The sequence below is a fragment of the Falco peregrinus genome, chromosome 15 (genome assembly GCF_023634155.1).
Source record: "Falco peregrinus isolate bFalPer1 chromosome 15, bFalPer1.pri, whole genome shotgun sequence".
Taxonomy (NCBI): Eukaryota; Metazoa; Chordata; class Aves; order Falconiformes; family Falconidae; genus Falco; species Falco peregrinus.
The window spans coordinates 7147567-7158111 of NC_073735.1; the positions used below are offsets into that span (position 1 = coordinate 7147567).

General features: G+C 63.0%; 1 protein-coding gene across 2 annotated transcripts; it reads left to right on the top strand.

The window, feature by feature from the left end:
- Window positions 1–193: 193 nt before the first annotated feature.
- Window positions 194–10318, top strand: BACE1 (beta-secretase 1). Of its 2 annotated transcripts, none has more exons than XM_055819471.1 (10): window positions 194–617; window positions 4567–4655; window positions 5195–5411; window positions 5691–5828; window positions 5947–6081; window positions 6223–6324; window positions 6468–6617; window positions 6772–6943; window positions 7039–7313; window positions 9481–10318. In XM_055819471.1, the coding sequence occupies exons 1-9, from the start codon at window positions 372–374 to the stop codon at window positions 7278–7280; spliced, it is 1491 nt and encodes a 496-aa protein (XP_055675446.1). In that variant the 5' UTR covers window positions 194–371; the 3' UTR covers window positions 7281–7313; window positions 9481–10318. The 2 variants fall into 2 exon arrangements, 1 of the variants encoding a protein (XP_055675446.1); XR_008749920.1 differs by having other exon boundaries at window positions 195–617; window positions 7039–9375.
- Window positions 10319–10545: the final 227 nt, after the last annotated feature.

Consider the following 10545-nt stretch of genomic DNA (forward strand, 5'->3'; position numbering starts at 1 on the left):
CCATAGCGACGCGTCGGCCTGGCCCGGCCCGCCCCGGTGCCGCCGCCCCGGCCCCACCGCCGGGCCGCGATCGCCAAGCCGCGGCCGGGGGCTCGGAACCGCGGCGGGCCAAGCCGCCGCCCCAATCGCTTCCGCCGGCGGGCGGGGAGCGGCGCGGCGGGAGGGCTTTCCGGGGCGGGGAGGGCCGCGCCGCCATGCCCGCCGCCCCGCTCGGCCCCGCCGCGCCGCCTGCCCGCCCCGGCGCGGCCGCCCGGCCGAGGCGCTGGGCGCTGCGGGCCCGTTGAGGCGCCGCGTCCTCCGCCCGCCCGGAGGAGGGCTTTCCGGGGCGGGGAGCCGCCGGTGCCGCGCAGGGCGCGGGCAGCGCTGCGGCGATGGCGGCCGCCTGGCCCTGGCTGCTGCTGTGGCTGGGGGCGGCCGCCCTGCGCGCCCGCCCGGCCCCGCCGCGCATCCGCCTGCCGCTGCGGGGCGGCGCGGCCCTGCCGCCGGGGCCCCGGGCGCGCCGGGCGCCGGAGGAGGCCGAGAGGGCCGGGAGCTTCGTGGAGATGATCGACAACCTGCGGGGCAAGTCCGGGCAGGGCTACTACGTGGAGATGACGGTGGGCAGCCCCCCGCAGAAGGTAGGGGCCGCCCGTGCGGGATGCGGGTCCCGGGGCGGCGGGGCTGCGGGTCCCGCTCCGGCCCCTCCGCGGCTCCGTGCGGGGGAGCGGCGCTGCGGCTACCGCCATGGCCCGGCCCGCCGTGCGCCCGCTGCACCCTCCCCTTCCCCCCCGGTGGCCGGTTTTTCGCCTGGGCTGTGGGTGCCGGCCGGCCGGAGGGGGCTCCCGCTTCACCGGGGTCGGGCGGGCGCGGCGGGCGCCTCTCCGTGCCGTGCGTGCCAAGCCTGCATCCCTCCCTCCATCCTCCCTCGCTGCCTCCCTGCCCAGCCGAAGGATGCCAGCGCGCAGGAGCCGGCGCGGTGTGGGCGGCCGTGCGGCGTGCCCGGCCGTGTGCCCGCCGACAGGCGCCTTCGAAGGCACCGCAGGGCCAAGGGCACGGTGCTCCCAGTGCACCGTCCGCCACAGCCGCCGGGCCCGGCGGGCCTCCCCGACCTGAGGAAATCTCCCAGAGCTCGCTCTCCTGGGTGCTCTCACAGCACAGGAGTCAGGGGGCTGCGTGCAGGAGCCAGGGACGGAACCCCCCAGTGCATCGCTGGGCTCTGCTCCTGCTCCATCCTTCCATCAGTGTCCCTCGAGTCCCAGGAGCTGCACTGCCTGCCTCATGCGCGTGGCACCATCTGCCCGTGTGCTGGGGACAGGATGGGTGCCGAGGGCCAGGTACCAGCTGCACAGCCCAGGGCCGACCAGCTCCTCCCCTCTTTGATGGGTGAGATCATGGAGGTTCCTGCCGCCAAACCCTTTTGCACCCATACGGAAGTCAGGCTTGCAGGTTCAAGGGGGCCAGCTCGGTGTTCGAGGGTCCCTGTTCCTTCCAGCGTTGGGCCACGTTCCCACGCACTTGCCACCCACCACATAGGCTGGTGCTGCCAAAACACCCAGCGCCTGCGCAGAGTCTGAAACAAAGGCTGGTTTTTCCCCACGACCTGGCTCCATCCCGGGTGCCCAGTGCAGCTCTGCACACATGGTGGGAGAGAGCAACACAAGCGAGAAGTGAAGCACGGACTGGGGAGTAATTCTGCCACCACAGAAAGCAGGTCTCTCAGAGCGCTTTTGTATTGTCCCTGTGTGCCTGGGTTTTATTCTCTGCTTTGGCAGGGTATGTTTCGGGAAAAAAGGGAGGAGATTATTTCTAAAATCTAGTTTTAAATGTGATTTCATCATCTTTTGCCTGGGACCTGCCATGTGTCACAGCTGCCAGATAATTTCCGTGCGAACCACCTGTTTCCAGGCACTTGTGTGTTTCTGAGCCAGTCACCCTTTTGGACAGCATCTTCCAGCCTTGGACTCCTTCCAAATGTGAACGTGGTGCATGTGCGTGCGTGCGTGTGTGTGCTGGAGCAAAATCCCTCCAGGCGTTGTAATGGCATTAAAACATTCACATGAAAGGGTAGGGCTGTGCATATGCAGAAAATCAGGGAGCGGGGAGGGTGTTTGTCCGCGGAGGTGTGTGCGTCCTTCTCGAAGGCACATGGGTGGTCTATGTGCTTCCACTCTCCCCTGCAGCTCCATCTCCCTTCTCACGTTTTCTTTCACCTTCGTGGTGCTGGCAAGGAAGTGTCTTTATTCTGTTGTGCTTTAATTTTGGTTCTGAGCTGTGCTGTGTAGTCACCCTCAGCGGTGAATTGCTCTCGCACTCCATGGCCCTTAGCGTGTTGGTTCCGCTGCGTGGTCACACGGGGCTCCCCAGGACTGTGGCTGAGCCATAAATACAGGGGGCAGAGGGTGGGAGCCGAGCATTGGGAGCTGGTGTTTCAGGACTGATGGCGAAGGCTTGGTGCCTCTGCGAGCAGGTTGAGGCTCACCGCCTCGGGAGTGACACGCGGCGCTAGGGCATGTACCGCGCAGAGCCAGTGCTTCTGCTGAGGTGCCTGGAGGGGCTGTCACTTCCAGGGAGCAGCAGAGAGGTTTCAGACAGCATCCCTGCCACACATGTCCTGGCCTTGCCAGTTCACGCGTTGCGTCCTGGCCTGAATTGATGGCCAGACTGAGTCTCAAGGATGTGAGTCCTCTCCACGTGGGTCCTTTACATGACTCCTGTCAGCAGGATGGAGCCTGCGGGGTGCAGGTCCTCACCGCTGCTGCCATTGCTTAGGTGTGTAGCACCCACCGGCCTGGCATGGACCGGCTGGGGCTGTCTGGCTGCTGAGGGGTTGCATGCGGGTCCCAGGTAGCTGCGGCTTGTCTCATCTCCCTGGCACAGCTGCTGCTCTCGGCCAGGCAAGAGCAAAATGCCTCCCCGCTGCCTGCGTCCTCTCCCTGCAGCATCAGCTCAGCAGGTCTTTCTCCAGGGAAACACTTCTCCTCTGGGTACCCCGGGGACCAGCGAAGATGAGCTGAGTGGAGCAGATGGCCCCTAATGACCGATCAAACAGAACCACCCTGGGAACGGCTCCGGTGCATCAGCCGAGGCTGCAGGTGCCAGGTTGCTGGGGGAAGGTTGGGCTGTGCAGCCGGCACTGAGCCAGCCTGGCAGCTCCTGGCTTTTGCCCGAGGAGGATATTGGAGGGGCAAATGTGCCGCTCTGGTCTTTACTCATGGCCTGAAATGAAATGTCCCCCCAGGTGAGAAGCCAGCCTGGGGTCAGGGGAGACCTGTCCCCAGCACAGCACGGGGCTGTGGGCAGGGCAGCAGGGCTGGGCAAGGGGCACCCAGGACATGCTGCCTGCAGCCGTCCCCTGTCAGCGAGCCACGGAGAAAACTCCAGCAGCTGTAGTCCAGCGCTTTTACGATTAGCACAAGCGCATTAGCCTCCTTCCCTCTCCCTTCAGACTCCACAGATTAAGGGCCAGAGCCCTGGTACGGTGCTGGTGAAGCAGTGCCCCGGCACTGGGGCTCGGAGCTCACCCTGCAGCAACGTGGTCCAGCACGGCCCAGAGCCCCGCTCCCACCCCAGCAGTCCCCCCACTCTGCTCCTCACAGTGAAGGGTGCCGCAGGCAGGGTTCAGGTGGGGGCAGCATCCACCTGGCTCGCTCCCGGCCCCACCGGTGGGATGTTTGCCAAACCCTGCCTGTGAGCTGGTAATCCGGGACACAGGCAGAAATGAACTGGGAGCAGAGCTCGGCATATGGATGGCCGATTAGCAGACCCAGCAATCTGCAGTGGCTTGTGTTCCATCAATCCTTCTGAACAGCTTTGCGAGCAAATTAGGTTTCCTGGCAAGGGGAGCCTGGGCACCCCATCTTGCTGCTGCTCGCTCTGGCCCCACAGCACCGTGCCAGGTGCTTGCCGAATCTTGCCTGTGGATTGAGGCACTGGGCGCAGGGGCCGAGGCCGGGCTGTGCTGAGAGGAGAGCTCATGCTCTGTTTGCACGGTGCCGGACAATGTTTGCTTTTTGTGCAACACCTTGATGTCGCTGACTCCCCCACCACTGTGTTCTCTCACACAGCATCTCCGAGCCACCCCTGGGCACAGCAAAAGAGGGCCCCAGCTCAGCTTGGGCTCTGCACTGCTGCACAGCATCCCTCTGGGGCGCCCCAGACACAACAGGCACCAGGGCAACCTCCCTGCCCTGTTTCTGCCTGTCCTGCTGCTGCTGGCAGGGCAAAGGACCCTTCGTGCCCACCTAGGGTGGGCTGAGCCCTGCCAGCCCCAGGCAGCAGCACACGGGGCTGTGCCAGGGAGCCAGCGCTAACCCGGTGCCAACAACGGGGCTGGCAAAGGGCCCGGCCACTCAGTAGGGGTGAGTTGGGAATGCCCTGGCCCGGTTGGGAGGGCAGACCCAGGCGTACCACTCAGACAGGGACACAGAGCCGTGGCTCCCTGGGAAGCACATGGTATGGCAGCCACCGCGTGCCAGGCGTGGGGACAGGGAAAGTATCACTCACCCGTGGGGCTGGACAGAGCTGGGTGGATGGTACAGCAAGGTCTCACTGCAGTCCTGAGCCTCCCTGTCTCTCTTCCTTCTCCAGCTGAATATCCTAGTGGATACAGGGAGCAGTAATTTCGCTGTGGGAGCTGCACCTCACCCATTCCTCCGGAGATACTACCAGCGGCAGCTGTGAGTATGCTGAGACGATGCAGACAGCACAGCCACTGCTCGGTGTGCCTGTGATGCAGCCCCAGCCCCACAGAGGCATGCTGTCCCTTCTCGCTGGGGGTCTGGCTGGACCCTGCCAGGTACCGCCCAGCCTCTGGGACGGCTGGGTCCGCGCAGTCCCTTCTGCGCCCAGAGAACGAGGGACCCCTCGACCGCCTGTCCGCCCTCCCACGATGTTTAAGATGGTGTCGGGGCTGCTGACCGTTGTGCAGGGCAAACAGCAACTGGGCTTGTCCCCTCCACACGCTGTGGCAGCCTTGGCTCAGGCTGCAAGGAGCCATCCTGGTGCTTCACCGACCCGTGGTGGGGCTCACCAGCAGCTGCACGAGTGGAGAAATGCACTGCCCTCACCCAGCCATGCTGGGTTGCAGGACAGGCGCACCTCTGTCCTTGCAAATTCTCAGCTATGCATGTGCATGCTCCCACCATCACCCAACGATGTGCAGGCACCTGCTCCTCCCCTGCACTGGCCTTACTCTGGCTCTTTTACACCACTGCAGGTCCAGCACCTATCGTGACCTGCGGAAGGGTGTGTATGTGCCCTACACCCAGGGCAAGTGGGAAGGGGAACTGGGCACCGACCTTGTCACCATCCCCCATGGCCCCAACGTCACTGTCAGAGCCAACATTGCTGCCATCACGGAGTCGGACAAATTCTTCATCAACGGCTCCAACTGGGAAGGGATCCTGGGGCTGGCGTATGCCGAGATCGCCCGGGTGAGTCCTGGCTTGCAGCTCTGCCTGGCCCTTCCAGCAGACACGGGCACCCTGTCCCAGCAGGGTTTGGTTGCCTCTTTCCTTGGCTCTGCTCAGTCCCCTGGGGCCTGGCTTGAAAGCTGTGCTGATGACCTTGAGCCCTGCTCCAACAGCATGCAGAGCCACTATTCCTGGGGCACAGCGGTCCCAGCAAGGGGAGCTCCCTGGGTAGGGAGAGCCCCTGGAGAAGGGATAGCACTGATACTTCCCTGTCCTGCCCCCGCTTTCTCCTCCCACCAGCCTGACGACAGCCTGGAGCCCTTCTTTGACTCCCTGGTGAAGCAGACACGGGTGCCCAACATCTTCTCCCTCCAGCTTTGCGGGGCAGGCTTCTCGCCCAACGAGACAGAGGCCCTGGCATCGGTGGGGGGCAGCATGGTGAGTGCTCCGCAGGCAGTGCACAGGCCGGGGAAGGCTGGTGGGGCTGCCCGCATGGGAGGTGCCCTGGCCAGAGCTGGCAGAGTGTGGTGGCAGCGCCTTTCTGTCCCCTCTGCAGATCATTGGTGGCATTGACCGCTCGCTGTATGTGGGTGACATCTGGTACACACCCATCCGGAAGGAGTGGTACTACGAGGTCATCATCGTCAAGCTGGAGGTCAACGGTCAGGACCTGAACATGGACTGCAAAGAGGTGAGGGGGCCCTGGGGGAACCTGCCCTACGGGGCGCTGCTTTGTCACTGCCACTGGAGGCATCTGCCTTTGATCTGAGGGGGATTGGGAGGGGAGTGGGGCTGGGGTCTCGCGCCTGGCTCACTCCTCTTCTGCCCCCAGTACAACTACGACAAGAGTATCGTGGATAGCGGGACAACCAACCTCAGGCTGCCGAAGAAAGTGTTTGAGGCTGCAGTGAAATCCATCAAAACAGCTTCTTCAGTCAGTGAGACCCATCCCTCCGCCGTGGGCACACCCCCCGGGCTGGTGCAGGGCTGCAGGCAGTGCAGCTGCCTGGCACCAGCCTGAGGATCTCTGCTGCCCGCCCGGCACGGCCCCACTCACCTCCCCTTTCCCTCTGGCAGACGGAGAAGTTCCCAGATGGCTTCTGGCTGGGGGAGCAGCTGGTTTGCTGGCAGGTCGGCACCACCCCCTGGCACATCTTCCCAGTCCTGTCCCTCTACCTGATGGGGGAGGCCACCAACCAGTCCTTCCGCATCACCATCCTGCCCCAGGTGAGCATTGGGCTGGCCAGACCCTGCCTGGTGCTGAGTCGGAGCGCAGGCTGGAGCCAGTCGCATGGGCAGGACCGTGGCTGGGTGGGCACAGCCACCTGCCCCCGGGAGCTCTGCCCCAGCCCCTTTCCTGACGGTGCCTCTCTTCTTACAGCAATACCTGCGCCCAGTGGAGGACGTGGCCACCTCTCAGGACGACTGCTACAAGTTTGCCATCTCCCAGTCCTCCACAGGCACCGTCATGGGCGCTGTCATCATGGAGGGCTTCTACGTGGTCTTTGACCGCGCCCGCAAGCGCATCGGCTTTGCTGTCAGTGCCTGCCACGGTGAGGGCTGGGGCCTGGAGGAAGGGAGAGGTAGAGGGGACGTGGACAAGCCATGGTAGCGCAGTGGCCAGACCCCTGCCTTCTCCCGCCCCCAGTGCACGATGAGTTTCGGATGGCCGCAGTGGAGGGGCCCTACCTGCACTCCAACATGGAGGACTGTGGCTACAACATCCCGCAGACGGACGAGTCCACCCTGATGACCATCGCCTACGTCATGGCAGCCATCTGCGCCCTTTTCATGCTGCCCCTCTGCCTCATGGTGTTCCAGTGGCGCTGCTTCCACTGCCTGCGGCGGGACCATGACGACTTTGCTGATGACATATCCTTGCTGAAGTGATGGCGGAGCATGGGGGCAGCCCCGGGGCCGCAGGTGAGGCAGCAGGGCAGGGAGAGGTAGGTCCTTTCTCCAGGGCTGGAGCACGGAGGCAGGGCAGCAGCGTGGGGAGCTCAGACCCTCAGCCCGGGCCCTCCTGGCCCTGGGGGACTTGGTGCCCGTCAGGGCCAGCAGGTCGGGAGCAGCCATGGGAGCCCCAGGCCTGGGCTGTGTTTGTCTGGGACCTGCAGAAAGAGCGGGGCAGGCGGAGAGGGGGGAGAGCGTGCAGCAACCCCGTCCCGTGGGCTGGGGCAGCTTCCCTGCTCCGGCACCAGTATGGGCTGGGCTGTCCCCAGCTCTCCTGCCCAGCCGTGCCAGGCTTGACAGAACCGTGCTGATGAGCCGTCGCACCGCCTGTCTCCCATCACCCTCCATCCCTGCGCAGCCGCCCCCAGCCCACGCTGCCATGAAGCCGCTGGCCCCCGCTGTTGTGTAGGGAGCTGTGGGTGCACGCACCTGCGGCACAGCTCCCTGTGCGGCATGCCTGATCCTGCCAGGCTCCAGGGTTCCCATCTCCGGAGCCTCCCGTCCCCAGCTTTTCAGAGACAGCCACGCAGGGCCGGCCTGGGGCTGCCTGGACGGGAGCAGCCAGAGGCAGGGGTTTCCCTCCCACCCTCCTGCTCACCCATACGCCGCTTGCTCTTGCATTTCGCGTTGCGTTCCCCCTGCCACCCCCAGGCTCTGCTTCCGCTGCTGCCAGCCCCTGGACTCCCTCTGCCCACCCCACTCTCCCGGCTGCCTCCTGGGACAGGCATGAGCAGGCACCCATCCTCTCCCTGCGCCGCTTTCGCTCACCACGTCCCCTTTGGGGATGGGAAACTGCCTCTCCTTTCCAGCGGCAGCCATGGAGAAGTTGGCGGCTGCTGCCCTCCCACCCCAGGGAAAACAGCCTCCCAGCTCGGGGCTGCAGGCGTGGGGAAGGGGGACGTGCACTACAAGCACCCCCCAGCCTGCTACACAGAAATCGTGTGCCAGGAGAGAGCGAGTTACCCAACCCCGGCCGCTCCCCAGCCCACCCGCCCGTTCAAAAGCCATAGGGGAGCCAGCGCCGGGCTCAGCCGGCCCCCCCCCCGCAGCCCCCGCCCTGCCTCACCGCTGGCGAGTCCCCCGGCACGGGGCACAGCAGCTCCGCTTGCTCCGCAAGTCCATGTGTCCGGCCCCAGCTCCTGCTCTCCATGCGTGAGACATCCCGGCAGCCTGGGGACAGGCAGTGGCTGTGGGGACTTGCAGCATTTATTATTTTTTAAACACATGGTTGTATTTATTATTTTTTTTTATATATAATGTGAGTCACTAGTAGTGCAGCTGTGCAGAATCAGAGCGTGTATATAGCAGGTCCCACACCGCACACAGGTGTACGAATAACGGTCGCTTCTCACCTGTACAATATATACATATATCTATATTTTTAATTCCAGCGCTCAAAGTCACTGTTCCAAAACCCAACATTAGGGGGTTTGGTCCTGTTTTGGTTTTTTTAAATATTTTTAGCCCCTCTGCTCAGTCCTAGGGCCTTGGCCACAACCCAAGGCCAGGGCTCGCTCAGTAGCGGCGTGCTCGGGTGGAAGCACTTTATGGATCAGAGGTGGTCCAAGTCGGTTTCAGAGGAGGTGGTGACAGTGATGGAGGGACGCAGGAGGGCAGGGCTGGAGCACGCAGAACAGTGGTTCACAAGCCGAAAGGACATTGGGCGCAGGAGGCACTTCTGTCCTCACCGTGTTCCTACAGCAAAGGTATATATATACCTTCACGGTATGTAAGGACAATGCTCCCCTTCTCCCCACAGCAATCCCTGCCCCGGGGAGAGGGGGCCGCTGCAAGCTCACCATCACCCTTCCCCAGGGCAGATGCCCTTGATCTTGCGGGCAGTTGATAATGCTGTATTTCTTGCTTCTCTGCCTGCAACTCAGATGGGAAGGTGCTTTGTTTTAAACGCCAAGATTCACTGATTAAAAGGCAACATTCCTCCACGAGCAAAGGACAGGGCTACCTGCGGTGCCCAGGCCGAGCTGGCAGCTGCCCAGCCAAGGCACACGCAAGAGCCGAGCCACCAGTTCAGGTGGGGACAGGGGCTAGGGGCTGGAGCACTGCAGCGCTGCAGTAATCACCGAGCATTAAGCTTGTTACCTAAATCCTGCGCTTAAATATTTCCTTCAAAAAGCAGCAAGGGAGCCAGTGCACGGGCGGGAGGAGGAGACACACGCAGTGTAGGAGAGGCAAGCCAGCCCTAGCACTGGGCACCGCCACAACAGCCCGTTACGCGCACCCCTAAACTGTCCCACGTCACTGCTGGTGCGCTCACGAGCAGCGCCCAGTTCCCATGCCCCGCTGCAGAACTGCAAGCATCCAGCGACCCCACTCCGGCGCGCGAGGAGAACGTTACACAACCACAGAGCGCGCACAGACCTCCGCACCCTTGTGCCTGCCCAGGACCCTCCCAGGATCCCAGAGACTGTTGTGGACCACTGCCTTAAAACACGCTGGCAAGTGTGTGTGTGCGTGCGTGTAGAAAGATTGGGGCTGTGGCCAAATTCAGGCGTGCTGCATGCAGGCAGCGCTTGCACTGACCGACCCGGAGGTGCAGGTGCCTCTAGCAGGGCTGAATTTGCACCACAGGCTGCAAACAAGGGGAAAAGAAATTCTACAGAGTCAGCGCAAGATTTGAAGTGGTGCTGAGCACCTCGTAATCCCACCGAAATCCATGGAGAAAGGTGTTGGTGCGTCAGCCTGTGCTTTAGGAGAAAGTACAGGAGAGGGGATAGGAGGAACTGCAACAGGTTGGTTATCCCGAGCTGCAGCGCAGCCGCATCCGTTTGCTCCCAAGCGCTTCCCTCCCCAGGGCCCAGGTACCGCAGGGAACGCCGGGTGGAGGCGCATGGTGGGGACAGTTACCGCAGGCTGTCGCTGTAGACTCCAGTACTCTGTAACCTATTGTCTATGTAAGAACAATGAATGTTAACACACGGTAAATTATTATTACATTAAAAAACCACAAAAAACACTCTTCATCTGCAACCCATTCGTTGCTAAGAGGGGAACTACCAGGTGACAAGACGTGGCGGGGGACCGGTCCGCTGGGGCATCCCACCAAGGGGAATGGTTTGCGGTGAGCATGGAGCCAGGCAGAGCACCGGCACTGGAGGAGCTGCTGGAAGTTAAGTGGGGAGAGGTAGTGACAGCAGCCGCTAGCGTCCCAGCAAGCAGGTTATGCTTTAACACTCACTCAAAA